Source organism: Accipiter gentilis, chromosome 32 (assembly GCF_929443795.1).
Source record: "Accipiter gentilis chromosome 32, bAccGen1.1, whole genome shotgun sequence".
NCBI classification, from domain to species: Eukaryota; Metazoa; Chordata; class Aves; order Accipitriformes; family Accipitridae; genus Astur; species Astur gentilis.
The window spans coordinates 19391029-19406765 of record NC_064911.1 but is presented as its reverse complement, the minus strand read 5'-3'; the positions used below and the strand labels follow the sequence as shown (position 1 = coordinate 19406765).

The window sequence follows — 15737 nt, the reverse complement described above, 5'->3', positions numbered from 1 at the left end:
CTTTTTCTGGGCAGAAAGGTCATGATGACAAAGTAACAAAATTGAAAAATGATACAACTTTCAAAGACATGAAAAAAACCCCATTGCTCTTCTCTTTGACAAGCTTGTGACAAAGATGAGACTAAAACAAACCTCCAGATGCTCGATATTAATAGGCAGTGATGAACGATGAGGTTCCTGCTCTCTCCTCACGTGCAAGGCTGTTCTGGGGAAAAGCAACGCTACCGAAGTTGATACGCTGAATTCCATCTTCCATACAGTTAATACTCACTTGCTCGGTGCTTTGAAGTTAATGGAGTTATTCTGGAGTTAATTGGGTTTAACTCAGAGGAAAATTGGACCCACTAGAATGAGCATTAACACAAAAGGCTTTGGAAGCAGGCCTGCATTGCTGGTCAGAGAGATTAACAGCACAGAGGGAAAGGACCTCTTAGAAAAAAAGAACGAAGGGCAGGAGCGCGATGCAGAGGGAACTTGCCCACTCTTTTGCACTGACAGCTGTACCACACGCTATGACAGGGAGGCACTCAGTACCACTCTCCACTGGCTCCAACCAGCTATCTCCGCAGTTCTTCATCCCAAAAGTGACGTGTATGAGGTAGGGTGAACAAAAAAGAACTATCTAAGTGGTTAGCACAGGTCTGAGCAGATGTGGGATAATGGTTACGGAGATCAGAACTAGTTAGTCATAACTTCTGCCTCAAATCTATACAGGCAACCACGCTAAAAAAAAAATAGATCCAGAAAATATTTTTAATTGCATGTTGTTTAAAAAACTCTCTCCAAGTTAAAAGATGTCATCAATTCTAGCTTCTCATAGTAACATTGGATCAGTTGGGCCCAATAATTTTTATGATCTCAAACGAAGAATGATGCCACCAGCTATACCCTAAATTCCTTCCATGGCTACTGTGTCCATTTGCACAGTAATTGCATTTACAGTACAGTACACAAGCCCATATAAAATGCCCCAAACAAAATTCATCCCTAAGACTTTTATATCCTTCAAATGCACACATATTAACCAGCAAGGTTTTCTCTTTCACATAGTGACTCATTTCCTTCTTCAGTGAATAATCACCGTGTAACCCGTTGAGTTTCTCCATGATTATTGGCAGCTATAAGAAAGATGTCTTGCACTAACAGCAAGACAGGTGCCATGGAAATTGGGATACATTCATGTCACTTTATACATTTGTGAAGAATTTAGCCTGTAATTACTGGAGAAGGTGGTGGTAATTTTCTGTAGAGTGCAGAAGGGTGCGTCAGATGTAAAACCTGCTCAATGTTCTCCCCTGTTGAGCTGTTACTTTTTCTCTCCTGGACTGAAAGGAAAAAACGGGTGACTGGTAATTTTTCAAACACATCACATTGACTTCATTTTAGATTCGTTGCTAGTGCTGCCAGCAGGGAGTACATTTCCTCTTGGTATGAACTGTGGACAACGGCCACGCTTTTGGTTGTCTGAGGCTTACTGCATGCTCTTGCTTAGCAAATACTGCTGCTGGCTGCCAAAGCTCTTTCATCAAAACAAAGATGCATCATGGCCATTCAGGCCATGTTGACCATTCAAGTCATCCTAAAATTACCTCTGAGGGCTGGAGAAGCACTCGTGCCTCCTTCTCTACAGGCTTGAGGTGTGAAATTACACAGGCAGCTTTCCTCTTCTGACACCTGAATGTAACTGCTAATGTGCTACAGCTGCAGACCAGGTCTAAGTACCTGCAGTGTGAAGGTCACAGAGAGTGGCTAGATATAAAACAAGGAGGGTTGAGTGGGCAAGCAAGGACTAAAAAGGCTCTTGTTCCTCCCAGCATCACTGTGTGGCATAGTGTGTTGCCCGTGTCAAATGAGCAGGTCTGGTCAGGTGGCTGGGGAGCTTCTGTAGGTAGTCTGCACGTGGTCCTGAGATGTTACCTTCAGGTAAGGGCTTCAGTAAGGGGTTCTAGCTGTGGAAATGTCCTGGTTTTAGCTGGGAAAGAGTTACTTTTCTTTCTAGTAGCTGCTATAGTGTTACGTTTTGGATTTAGGATGAGAAGAATGTTGATAACACACTGATGTTTTCAGTTGTTGCTAAGGCGTGTTTAGACTAAGAAGTCAAAGATTCTCATGGCCAGCCAGCAAAAAAGCTGGAGGGGCACAAGAAGTTGGGAGGGGACACAGCCAGGACAGCTGACCCAAACTGGCCAAAGGGGTATTCCATACCATGTGATGTCATGTCCAGTATATAAACTGACTGAGGGAGTTGGCGGGGGGGGGGTGGGGGGTGGGGTGGGGATCACTACTCGGGCACTAACTGGGCATCAGTCAGTGAGTGGTGAGCGATTGCATTGTGCGTCACTCGTTTTGTATATTCCAATTCTTTTATTACCATGACAGGAATCATCATGGATTTTTCATTACTACTGGGTTTTCCAGTAGACAAGATTGATAGAAAAATATTTTTCATCTGGGGATGGTAGGAGACCGAGTCCATGGCTTCCATATGCCGACTTGGTTCTGAGCATTGTTGACTTCCAGAGTGGACAGATGCAATCCAGTCAACTTAGAAATAACCTCATCTCTGGAGAGGAAAATGTAAACTTCAGGCTGGTTCAAGAGACAGCAGCTGACCTGCGAAGAAAGGGAAAGTGTACAAGTAAATCATCGTGGTGCCTCCAGACTCTGACCTGACCTTCAGCACTCCCAATAGACTCATTCCACACTATTTGAAAGATGACTTATTTCTAAAAAGCCATATGACCACATTTGCACAATAGGAATTCAGATCAGTGTAATGCATTATGCAAGCTCTGATACAAACCTGCGCGCAGATGCAAGGTAGATCTTATATGCGATGCAGTTCCATTTTTGGGTATGCATCCATATACACTGTAGCAGTGCAAACATTAATGTGCACCTAATCTACATACGTGGAGCTGAAAAGCCATTTGAATGAGTCTGGATCACTAGTGCAAAGTCCTCCAATGTTATTCATCATCATGAGAGGCAAGCTCTCTCTGGGACTCCCTCCTTCGGGAGACTGGGTGGGCCACAGATATTGATGCCCTCTGGCTAAAATGCAGGACTCCTCTCTATCATTGCTTTCCCACTGTAATAACTTTAATGATAATAATTAAACTAGATGAATTATGTGCCTTTGCCTCCTGCCCGTGTTGAGCAAGACGAGAACCAAAGATCAATATTAATTAGATTATGTAGTAGACTCATTTAATTCTCTAAAATGCTCAGAATACTACAGAGAAGAGCACAATGGAAATGCCTCAGAAGATTAGATTAGATAGGTGTGATACCCGGCTGTCACTGGGATTAATAGAGTTTTTAAAATTGGGGTGGTTAGAGGAATCTGAAATGAGTCCATGGCTTGCATTTTTGCTCAGCAATTATTCAAACAGCGATAGAGACCTTTGCCAAAGTTTCTGATCTGTGACTCCTATTTCCTGACTTCCCAGCGCTCATCTTTGCCAACTACAGAAACAAAAGCTTCAGGAGATCAGGATCGTCAGAGGGAGATAACGAATGAGAGAAAATGGTTTTATCTGTGGTGTGGTATTGACTATTTGTCCTCCTTCTCCTGCTTTGTCACGCAGAGGTGTGTACTGTGCCTTGTGGGAAAGTAAGCTGTTGTGACACTTCTAGTTGTTTATAAACCATTTCCTTGAGACCGTGCTCCTCAGGTCACCTCCAGGGCACCCCAGGGTTCTCTGGGACTTACGACAGCTCCAGGACATCCTGGATTTTTGGTTGTCAAAGTATAGGGATGGGTGACCAGCTGGAGACCGCCCAGCCCCGGCTTCACTGCTGCGGGGAACGGCTGCTGCCCGCTCTTGTCTGACGTTGGTGCTCAAGCCAGACTACAGCAGAACATGACCCTAGAGCTGGAAAGCAACGCCAGAGCCCGTGGTAGGAGTGTAGGCTTTGTCCTTATGGCCCCAGCAGGAAATCTATCAGGGTCTTGGAATGTTTCCAGGCATGAGAATGCTTGTGCTACCAAACTGCTCAGATGTTCCCTGGCACAGCTTTGGGCTGTGCCAGCTAACACCTCCCAAACAAGTCCCAAGCGCTGCTTGGGTGTTAGCGTGGCCAGGAACCATTCAAAACATGCATGCAGCCGCTTGGTTTTGGAGGTAAAGGCTATTTAATGCTGTGGACAGGAGCCATTCTGTAGTAGGGACCAGTGCTAGAGGATGAGCTGGGCATGTTTAATTCAGCAGAGTTCAATTCTCTCTAGTCCACCAAGGAGCAAGAAAAATAACAACAAAAAAGCTTTTGTTTAGCTCTTGATCTGGGTATGTTTTGTGAGAAGCTTTCTTGCTTCTCTAACAAATTAAAGTTATTTTGACTCCTTCTCTGTGGCTTAATTCCTGCTGAGTCACTTTGAGTATTTCAAAGCCACCCTGTCCAATCTAACTGCCTTCCTAAAATAATTTTCTTCTAAAACCTGTCCATGTTTTGGATCTCTTGGCTTTGATGATAATATATTTTCTCCTTTATTTCTTCCCAGTTTCAATACTCTTCCGTATCTTCCCACTTCACCGCTTTCTCACTCTTTCTAACCCTCCCCACTCTTAATTCCAGCTGTACCTGCAGACTGATCTATACATAATTTGCTTTCGTTTTCTCTTACGCTCCTTGTTTTTCCCGATTTCTTGTAATTTTTTCTTCTAATTATTATTGTATTGCTTCCTGTAGCACATTCCCTGTCATTCCGCTTCACTCTTTTTATAATGCCACCTTTTCACCTTGTTCCATCATTTCTTTCTATACTGTTACTCTCCTTCATTAATACAATTCTTTGACACTAGAAAAGTTCCCTCCCTTGCGAAAATATTCCTCACACATCTTTTTAATAAAACAATGTTCTCATCCTTGTTTCTTACGCTTTAGCCAGGTCCAGCTCTAAACAGCAGTACTAAAGGAACATTAATGACATGGTGGTATAGCAAAGTCCAAACTGTGGCCCTGCTGTGGTATCTGAACACGACATATTTAGGTAAGTCTAACACGTACTCTGGTTAATGCTGATCTGCAGGCGTCCTTTTGATTTGGCCGTCAGCCTCCCTGCATTCCCTTTGATTTCAGTGTGACACCATATGGATGGACCTTTAGGTCTAGCACAGCCCCAGTACAGCTCCAGGGAGAATATGGGGGCCAGGAGGGACAGCTCGTAGGAGTAGGACCTTCGGTCACAAATTTCTCAAGCTGTAAACATGAAGCTTCATGTAAATGTATGAAATCTTAAATAACTTCTAATCACAGCAATATCAGGGCATGTCAGGGCATACTTAATTATAACACAGATACACTGTTTTACACCAGGAATATTTGAAAATATTTGTCTTTTTTCCTTTTCCCATGAAATACATTTGAAAGTAGTACGTGCTTCTCAAGGCTGGGGAATTCAGGACTATTTCCATTACAATAGCTTTTAGAGAAAGTTCTCAGGTCTGAGAAATAAAGCAAACCTGTCAAGTTTCCCTGGTCATTAGGAGCCAAATTGCTCCTGCCCACTTCATCCACAAAAGCTGGCTGATACAAAGTCTTGCGGCACTAGAAGATTGATATTCTCTTTAATTTATTCGGAATAAATACTGTCCGTGCGGGATAGAGCCTGTACAGTGCCAACAAAGAACACGCTACCTTTAAGGGGCCATGTCTGACTTGGAAGACATATGGCAATGCTTCCTGAAGTCAGAAATAAAATGTAATACTTGTAATATGGCATGTAATACTTTCTGTACTCCACCAAATTACCAGGGAGACAGATTGTGCTTTTCTGAGTATACTGACAAATGTCCCTTCTCATTATGGTTTTGCCCTTTTTATATTACCATATCATTATTCCTTTTCTTTTGTACTCCAGTGCATAATTTACATGACTACATTCTTCAGCAATTCTAGAATGTTGTTTTATTTTCAGGATTGCTTAGAAAATGATCAGATATTTATTATTCTTTTGATAATACAAATTCATCAGTAAAAATATACACCTCGAGGGGAGCCACCCATTGCATTTAGCCAAGCCACCCAACCATTCCAAAGGTAATAAAATGGCATTTATAACCAGGAATAAACTGTGACATTTCTTTCTAATGAGATTTCAGGGCTGACTCTTGTTGGCAGCCATTTTACATTTGTGATGCTAATAATGAGTGGGAACCTGATGTTAATAATTAGTAGCTGTTTTCCTTTATAATCTTTTTCTAATAATTTTAGCACAGAAGCACACTTCCCTCTGGTTCCTTCTTGTTTCAAGTGGGGCATTTGTGTCGCGGTAGCATAAATGCAGCCTTAGCCTAGCACAGTAGCTGAACAAACAGCCTCCTTGAGCTCGTGCCTAAAAAAAAGAAAACGAGAAGGCCTACATCATACCAACTATGTGTATTTATTTTCATGAAGGAACAGAAAACTGTTCTTTTGAGATGGCAGCTTCCCCCACGCCTCCAACCGGGTGGCTAACACTCCCGAAAAGCCCTCTGCGTCTGCAGGGATGCATCCACTGCCCCTCTGCCGCCAGCTTGCACCTTCCCCCTGGCAGCACTGCTCTTTCCCCCCCTGGCAGCACCGCTCTTTCCCCACGGTGTCATTGCATCGCCGTGAAGCTGCACCAGGAGCCGCAGCTGGGAGCAACCATGGGATGCAGAAAGACAAGAGCGCATCACATGCCAGGGATTCCTGTTCTTTTCAGCAACAAAATGAACCAGCCACTTGACTCCATATGGAAGGAAATGAGAAATGGATACAATGTGGTGCGGAGAAGAGCTATGATCAGAGGAAAGATAATTCCCCTCACTGCAAGAAAGGCTGGGAGAAATTCTTTGGCAGGCATCAATGCAGGAGGACATGTCAGATGGTTGGCGTGGTCCCTCCCGATCTTCAAAATCTATTAAGCCTTTGCACATCCCCCAAACCTGGGGAAGGAGGAGGTCTCAGCAGGCAATTACTTGAGTCCACTGTTTAAGAGAGGCAGTGGGACTCAAATTGTGTATGGAGCGGTTTCCTCCTTTATTTTAAATGAAGAAACCTAATTAAAATGATAGGAATTTCCTGGGGAAATTCTCAGCCTGTTCATTTTTTAAGAGCCTTTGTGTTACAAAAGGTGTTTGAAGTCCTTGAATTTTTACCCTTTAGCCACCTTTAATCTAATTTCTAATCTCTTAATAGCCTTAATTGAGTTCTGAGTACTTTAAATTATTCAACATCTTTGGGGGATTATGATTTCTATTTCTGATTATACAAAAACAATATCAATTGCACACCCCACACCCCCCATATTTATGTCAAATTAAACCATCAGGGATGGAAGGCATATACTTTAAGGGCAAGATATCTGCTTTTTGAAATACTATTTTAAAAGCCTCGTGCTTTCAGGCAGGTTGAAGGAGATGAGTGGTGAGAAATGAGGAAACAGCAAGATCTCAGTGGAAGCTCCAAATCAATCGAGCATCATTGGCTTTTTTGGCCTCTTTGCCGTACGGGTACGTGGTGCCAGGGACAACCGGTCAGTACGGTGTACCCCTCTGAATTGGCTTGGGTCTCCAACCCCATCTAAGCCCCTTTGCTCCTCTAAACTTTCCACTTCTCCTTTCCACTCCTTCTCCTCCCCTGGCAGGGACAGCAATCCTTGCACGGACGAGGCATCCGCCCAGACACCACTCCAAAGGGAAAAAGACTCTGGGGAACAGAGCCCTGCCAGGCAAGGAAGGAACCCAGTGTCTTTACTCAAGGAGAGCAGCAACTCACTTTACATGTTGTGCCAAGCTGTGGAATAAAATACTCTCTAGTAACGTGGGTACAGCATCCGAAGCAGATATCTGTAGCATGAGCTAATACTGATGGAAGAGCCCGGTTCTTATAAAATAAAGCCTCCCTTGTAAAAATCAGGAATTTATTTCGTATCAAAACACAAGCAAAATAAAAAAAAACCACCAAACCCAAATACTTGAAGACTGTATTAGCTTTTTCACTTTGTTTGTTGTGGTTTTTAATGCAACTGGGTTTATTAGACCTCAGCTTTAGTTACTGTTAGTTTACCTGCACTTGTTTTCATCTCCCTTTCTCTCAAAGAATCTGCTTTAATATCCAGCACCAGAAACAACATCTTTTGAGAGCGAAATTCCTTTCCCCAACTTCAGGGTAAGATTTCAACTTGTCACTGCTGAGCATCTTGTTTGTTTTCTAGCAGCCCTAGCAGAACGTCCATGAAGTTTCTGGGGAACCCACCGTTATGCTTGTACCCATCCCTGGTACCCACTGCAGAGTCTGGCTTCATATACATAAAACAAATGCCCATTCAATGTACCAGTGTTAGAAATTGGATCTAATTCTGCCACCATTATTCAGGCTGAGCAGTGCTCTCCTTCGGGATTCGTCCTATTGATTAAATAGGCACAAAAAGCATATTATTAAACATAGTTGAACTATTTACTGGTATTCTTTACAACTGGTACAGCTGTAGCAGCTACGACTGCCAGTCGAACTCTAGGGAGTTTCGGTTTTGACAATGTACAGTGACAGAAAGGCAACATCTTCTGTCAGCTTGCAGGCTGAGGGGCTGATCCAGGAGGGGTGTGTGCCCAAACTTACCTGCTGGGGCTGTCCGCCCATGTCCACGGATGTTTGGAGAATGGATATTTAAGCAGATCTATAGTCTATACTGCTGGTTCAGCTGTAAACTCATTCCTGTTCTTTTTATTTTTCTTTCAATATTGAATTTTACTGTGTACTTGCGTTTACATTTACTGCCTAATAATTTGAGAGTTACCTAACAAGGACATGTATATTTAGATGCATTTTTTTAAACGTGGTAATTTTTAATGTGCTATATGGACCAGAGTAATTATAAAAGATGAGTTAGGACATAATTCTGCAGTTCAGCATCTCTGCAGAAGCCTGTCCCATATGCTTTACATAAAAGGCCTGACTCATGCAGGTGTGACGGCAAGGTGAGGGCGACTAAACTGAAAGATGAAAACAGCCAAAAGTCTTTGGTTAAGGCATTTTGGCTGAGAGACTTTAGTTAAAGAAGGTCAGCATGAAAAGTCATTCAGCCCTCCTTTTGACTTCTTACCCTAGAAAGAGAGAACAATAATAAAATCAGGCAGCAATAAATTTAGAGCAAATTAAAAAAAAAAATACTTTTATGTAGCACATGTCCTGACTATAGAATTCATTGCTGTAATAGGTCATGAAGTTAAATACCGTGGCTGGATAATTTTATCATCACTCATAATGAGCCAAATCCTCCCCACCACGGCCAAGCCAACGCTCTTCAGTGAGTCTGAAACAAGAACCAAGTAAAAAAAAAACCAGTGGGACTTTCCCCAGTATTTACGAGACAGCTATGCTCTATGAGAAGAACAATAAAGGTAATGAGATGCCATGCTCCACACATCATCTGTATACCGAAGTGGGGGAGTAAGCTCCCTTTTACCATTCCATAATTTGCTAGAAGCACTATAAAGGGGCTTTAAAAGTAATAGATACTGACCGCTGGGACGGTACTGGGTCACGGACGCTTTACTGAAAAGCTTGCTTTAGCTACAAATTACCCTGGCAAGCTATAGGGATCCCAGGGCATGCCCTAATTATGAACTACAGGACGTCATACGTACGTACTGGGAACTTACTTCCCCTCTCCTCACCCATGAGGAACTTTTCAGCACAATGAGAATTACACAATGGTGTTATGAATTATATGCCAGGTTTCAGTCTGATCTTGGGTATTTACTTCTAAACCTTTCAAACTACTGGTTTCTAATTAAAATTATGACACTCTCTCTCAACAACAACAACCCAGTACGTAAGGATCCTGCATACCTTTCAAACCTTTCATAAGGAAAAAAAACAGTCAGCCTTAATTCGCAAGCGAGGTTTATGGCTTCTGTGGCTTGAGGTAGCACAACCTCTTTAGAAGCGGACTGCCTCGTCAGTGTGCTGGAGGAGCGTGACACGGGAGACACACGTCTAGAGCCAAACTGGAGGGAACTCACGGTGCGTAAGCCCCAGTTTTCAGTAAAAAGAAGATTCTTCTCAAGGATAAATACGACTCTTAAAGTGAGGGTCGAGTCTAACGAACGCTGCTAGGGAGACTCTTCCCGGGTCTCCACGGAGAGGTGTTACCGACCCTACGAGAGCCATTCCGGCCCACGTACCGAAACGAAATTTCGGGATTGCTTCTCTTGCTGCCCATGCCGCGCGAAGGGGATGCCTTCGCCGCTGCCGCTCCGAGGCTGAGGGAATCCTCTTTTTTCCTGGCGTACGGACACGAAATGTCAGCGTCAGCAGCCGGCGTTCGGCAGCCGACGCCGTCAGAGGGGACATCTCGATGGCCGTCGCCTCAGCCTTTGGCAGGAGACGCAGGGCGAAGGCAAAGGCAGGCAAAGCTGGCCAACTCGCCGGCAGGAAAAACCCCACACTTTAAGGGCATTTATCCTCCAAATGGGGCTCGGGGGGGGGGACACACACACGGGGACCCCCACCTCCTGGGAAGGGTGCCTGCCCAGCACCCACGGCCCTCCTTGGAGGAACCGCTCCGTGCTCTGGGGGGAATCCTACAGGGGGACACTGGAAGGGGGGCGGTGGGAATTGCCACCCCCCCCCCCCCCCACACACACACACACTCGGGGGAACGTCCAGGACGATGGAGCCTGGGGGGGACACACATGGAGCGAGGAGAATTCGAGCAGCCCCAGCCCGGGGGACGGCGGATTTTCAGCACCTGCAGCCCCCCCCCGGTTCTGCACCCTCGGGGCGAGGGTGGGCAGGCAGAGATGAACGAGGTGCGGCTCCCCATCAGAGCTGCCGTTGTACGGCAAAAAAAACCCAAACCAAACCCAACTAAAAAAAAAAAAAGATTTACCTTTCCCACCCACGCAGCGATGCTTTTTTCCAAGGAAAAAAAAAAAAAGAAAAACCAAACAAAAAGCCGAGCGGTGCCGCTGGCTGCGCTCCCCCCGCCCCCGGCAGCAGGTGCTCGGCGCTGCCCCCCCACCCGCGGCAGCTCCCGAGTCACCCCGGCCCTCTCCCCCCCCCCCACGCCCCCCGGTGTCCCTTCCCATTTCACTTGGAGATATTTTCGGGTGGCGGGAGCCGCCTCGTCATTTCCGCCAGGAGAGAAAAAAAAAAAAAAAAAAGAAAAAAAAGAAGAAGGCACCGGCGGCGGGGAGGACGGCGGGAGCCGGCGGGCAGAGGCGAGCCACGACCCCCCCCCCCCCGCCTCACACCCCCCCCCGCCCCCTTCCCGCGTCTCCCCTCAGCGTCGCCCGCCCGCCGCCCGGGTCCGACCCTCTCAGCGGGGGCCGGCAACCGCCGCTGCCCGCGGGGGCGGGAGGCGCCGGAGCCTCCTCCTCCTCCTCCTCCTCCCCCTTCCTCCCTCCTCCTCCTCCTCCTCCTCCTCCTCCTCCTCGCCTGAGCCGGCAACATGAACTGAAAAATCCCCGGAGAGGCACAGAGGCAGCGGAGCGGAGCGCGGAGGCAAGCCGGGGATTTAGCGGCTTCTCTCTTCCCGCCGCCACCCCTCACAGCTTCGCCCGCAGAGCGGCGGCCGCCCGAGACCCCCCCCCGCCCCGAGCCCCCTCATGGCCCTCATCATGGAGCCCGTCAGTAAGTGGTCGCCGAGCCAGGTCGTCGACTGGATGAAAGGTGAGCAGCGGCGCCGGGGCGTGTGTGTGTGTGTGTCCCCCAAATCCATACCCGCAGGTGCGGAGGGCTCCGCGGTTCCCCCCCCCCCCCCCCCCCCCCTCCTCAAGACGTTTTGGCTGAGGGGGGGAAGGTGGGAGGGAGGCCGGGGGGGCTGGGGCGGCCGGCGACCCCCGGTGGCCCATAAAGCCGGGGGGGGGGGGGGGAGCACCGCAGGCGGTTTGGGTCGGTGGGTCGGTCCGCCCCCCCGCCCGAGGGCACCCACGCGTGGGGGGGGGGGGTGGGGGGTCTGCCGTCCCCCTCCGCAGGGCCGGCGGGTGGAGATCGTGATTTACAGCGGTCCGGGGACACACACACACACACGGGGGGGCACCGAGGTGTCCGGGGGTGCTGCTCCGCTCCCTCACCTGTCCGCCCCCCAAATAAAGTCTGCCGAGAATAAAAACTGTGGACTTTTCTGGGAACGGTTTTCCGTTATTCCACGCGCACCGGCAGGGCTTTCACGCTGTAATTTTTTTTTTTTTTTTTTAAAAAAAAAAGGTCTTTTTGTGGCGTGGTTTGGATTGGGTGGGTTTTGGTGTTTTTTTTTTTTTTTTTTTGTTATTACCTTTAAGTTAGGCTGCAGCTGTGTTTGGAATAAATCACCACCTAGTATTATGTATCTTTTTGTGAAGATAGGATGACCGGATGGGTACAACTTTCGAACAACTGCTACATTGTGGGAGTTCTTTATAACATGCTGTGTGCTACTAATGTGACAGTTTCATCATCCTTAAAATTTCAGGCATATAGCATATGTTTTCAGTTATTCGATCCTGGCATCTATAGCTGTTGAGTTATAATTATATTCGGTAACATACATAGTTTTGCTGTTTCTGAAGTGTTCTCAATCCATAGAATAATAATAATAACAACAAATGAATAAAGCAATACTTTGTATCCTAAGAAATTAGTAAATATTAGTGAAAAACTTGAAGGAGCTACAGATAATGAGTATCAAAAGCAAACCCTTTGCAACTTCGGAATATTTTATTACAGCTACTTAGCTTCCAACATTTTTACTTCTGAACCCCCCCCCCCAAAAATGTGTAGGAGTTTTTTCAAATCAACGTCTGAGATACCTCCCCCATATTTTGAGAATGCGGAAAAAATAATGAATTTGCAGATAGTGCATTTTTAGAACTTCAAAAATTTAATGCATCAAATACTTTTCATGAATGGCAGGTGAAGTACATTGCATACTCTGCTTTTGTATTGCATCAATATAAAATCAGTTCTTTAAAAACAACAGGCTGACTAAATGATAACGTTAAAAATTGTGAGGCTGGATCAAGGCTTGTGGTTAGAAACCTGTGACTAACACGCAGAGCTGCAGATCTGTTTTTAAAAATGATTATGTGAACTTCACAAAAAAAGCAGTCGTTGCAGCCGTGCCTACTTTTTGGATTATGAAGCTTGCTTTTTAGTGTTTAACCTGTTTATTTTGGTGCCAATGCTCAACTGTTTCTCTGGAGTACTTTCATTTTTACTGAGCAAACACAGATACGTTGCTTCAAGCTTTCATTTCTTCATTTTGTATTCTGAATTGCAGATGAACCTTCATTTAGAGTGAGGTGCAAAGAGAGCGAGCACCTGCCTTTGACTAGCACTGTTAGAGGAAAACCACCTAGATGGCCGCTCTAGTTGCAGAAGTTGAGCCTGGAGATGAGTGTGACCAGCAGCCGTGGGCAGGTCTGGTCCTGTCTGATGGATCACACCTTGCCCAGTTTGGAGGAAGGACGGTAGTGGATCAGGGCAAGCCGTCTTGGCTGCAACAACTTCGTTTTCCTCACTTAGCATTTGTAGTGTCGTGAACGTTGTTCCTGAAATCCGGGTGGCAAAATGTTCTGCTGCCGCTTTAAATGTGTTGCCTCCGACAAATTACATTTCTGAAAGTCTCAAAAATAGCATATTTGTGTTTTAAGAGGTAGCCAAGACAGCTCAATGGGGAAAACGTGAAGTCATGAGAACTTTGGGGTGAGTGCATTAGTGGTCATTGCATTAGTGGCAGCCAAGTCTGGTTTGCATAAATGACATTAAACTTCAAGATGCGAGAATATTTTGCTGACTTACAGGGGTTATTTTACAGAATTATAAATGTCGAGCTCTGTTTTAACCTCTTCCTTGAAGTAAGTGCGTGTGTGCCCTGCTATGTAATATGCCTGCTCAGAGCACCTCTGTAAAGAGCATTCTTCAAAATAGATTTCAATGTTCAAAGCAAAATCTTTCCTGAAAAAGGAAAATCCTACTGTTTAACATTGTTTACAGTTATCTGAAAGTAAGGGGAAATGAAACACTTTAGATTTTATTGCTCTCAGTGTTTTTGTGATGGTCTTGCTGGTATGACCTGAACATTTGCAATAAAAGGCCCCGTCTGGAATTCTTTATTTAGGCAAAAGAGCCATTCCCTCCGTGGCGTTTTGTTCAGGGCAGCGATAAAGCATTGGGCCTCATATTAAAAGATGTGAGAAATGAAGACAGGGAAAGTATTCCTGCTGAAAAGTGTCAGATGAAAGTGCTGAGCTCTGGGCTGGATGGCTGCGCAGGGAGCAGGCTCAAGCCCGTGGGTATTCATGGAATAAATACAGTCTCCCCGATGCCTTCTCATTGTTTTAATTCCTTGATATACACGGTTGCTCTATGGATCCTTTAATAGCCTACGGACGCTAACGCTGCTGTACCTGGAACTGGTTACGCAAATAAGCGACTACCTAAATGCTGACCCATGAAAATGTGCGCGATAAGAAGTTGTGGACCAAAGCGCCAGTTGAAACTTTGCAAATGAAAAGGACAAAACGAGCGGAGCCTGTGTCAGCATTTGAGTTTTTGTGTGGTTTAGAATGAACCCACCGACAGAAGATTAACTGTCACAGAGCTGGAAAAAGAGCAGATGGATTAGCTCGTCTCTCCCACAGGATGGCATATTGTATGTGGAGGATAGACCAAATATTTAAATTGATTTAAACTGTGTATTATTTTGCTTTTCATGTAGTTAGTACTAATTTTAAAGGCCCTGCATGGATCAGTGAGCTGAAACTGTGTCAGTCACCTCCTCTGCCTCCCCTTCGGAGGACATGGGTGGATTCCGCTGCTGCGTTGCAAGCCTTTAACGCGTTGCATAGGCGAGCGCCGTCGAACGTCATGGCTTTCACTGACTCGGGAAGGGAATGTGTCAGATGTGTTTCACATTTCTGAGGTGCTGAGAGAACTCAAAGACAGGCAATTACTTTCCAAACATCGGGATGTTTTTAACCGAGTCTTGCAATTTAACTTCTTTTGTCTGAGGTTATTTATAATGGCTGTAGTTTGGTAAGGACTTGCTGCTTTTAACAGTGTTCTAGTTTTCATTCAGTACCAATCTCTCAATGACAGAATCTGCTCAAAAAGGCAATCCACCTGGAAAAATCGATATCACTTTATCTAACAAAGCTTAAATATTTATTTTTTTGTTTGCTGAATGACAGCTCGCAGGGTTTATACTAAGCTCATACAGCTTAAACTGTTGTAATGGTAGTCGTACTCAAGAAGCTGACATCCGAGGCATGGAGTTGCTCTGAAGGCCTCTAAAGCTAAGGAATGGGGGCTTTTTTCCTCTATAAAGTCCACCCTATGAGCGTTTAGAAGGATGTAAATATTTAGAAGGATGGGGGGCAGAGAAGGAGAAGCATGAACATGCTAGCAAAGTGAAAACAGAGTGCAAAAGTTCCCCATTGGGATAATTGAATATTACATGGATTTAAGAACTGAGTTTCTGTCTGCTCTTTATGTACAGAAGTTCCTGTGCGTTTTCACTCATGTGTGTGTTTGCACGGAGTTGTCATGGGCTGCCGACAGCCGTGTTCCACTTGGCGTAACGGGAATTGCGTGTTACTCGTCAAGAAAATGCAGGAGTTTGTGTGGGAATGCTCTGAAACAAAAGGCTCTAATACTTAATGATTTAAAAAAAAATGTTGCCACGGGGATCCTCTTGCTCCTGTGCCTGCATGTGCAGAGCCCTCGGACTTCTGTGGTGACACCCGTGTCCTGCTGCAGTCCCTGAACCACTGGGGAGCGACAGG

General features: G+C 45.6%; 1 protein-coding gene across 7 annotated transcripts in view; it reads left to right on the top strand.

The window, feature by feature from the left end:
* The first annotated feature begins 11437 nt into the window (after positions 1-11437).
* The window catches only part of CNKSR2 (connector enhancer of kinase suppressor of Ras 2), a 212888-nt gene continuing 208588 nt past the window's right edge, over positions 11438-15737 (top strand). For all 7 annotated transcript variants that reach the window (XM_049835197.1, XM_049835195.1, XM_049835198.1 and 4 more), the window contains exon 1: positions 11438-11643. In XM_049835197.1, coding sequence (XP_049691154.1) covers positions 11580-11643 — 64 coding nt within the window. In that variant the 5' untranslated portion in view covers positions 11438-11579. The remainder of the gene's footprint in view (positions 11644-15737) is intronic.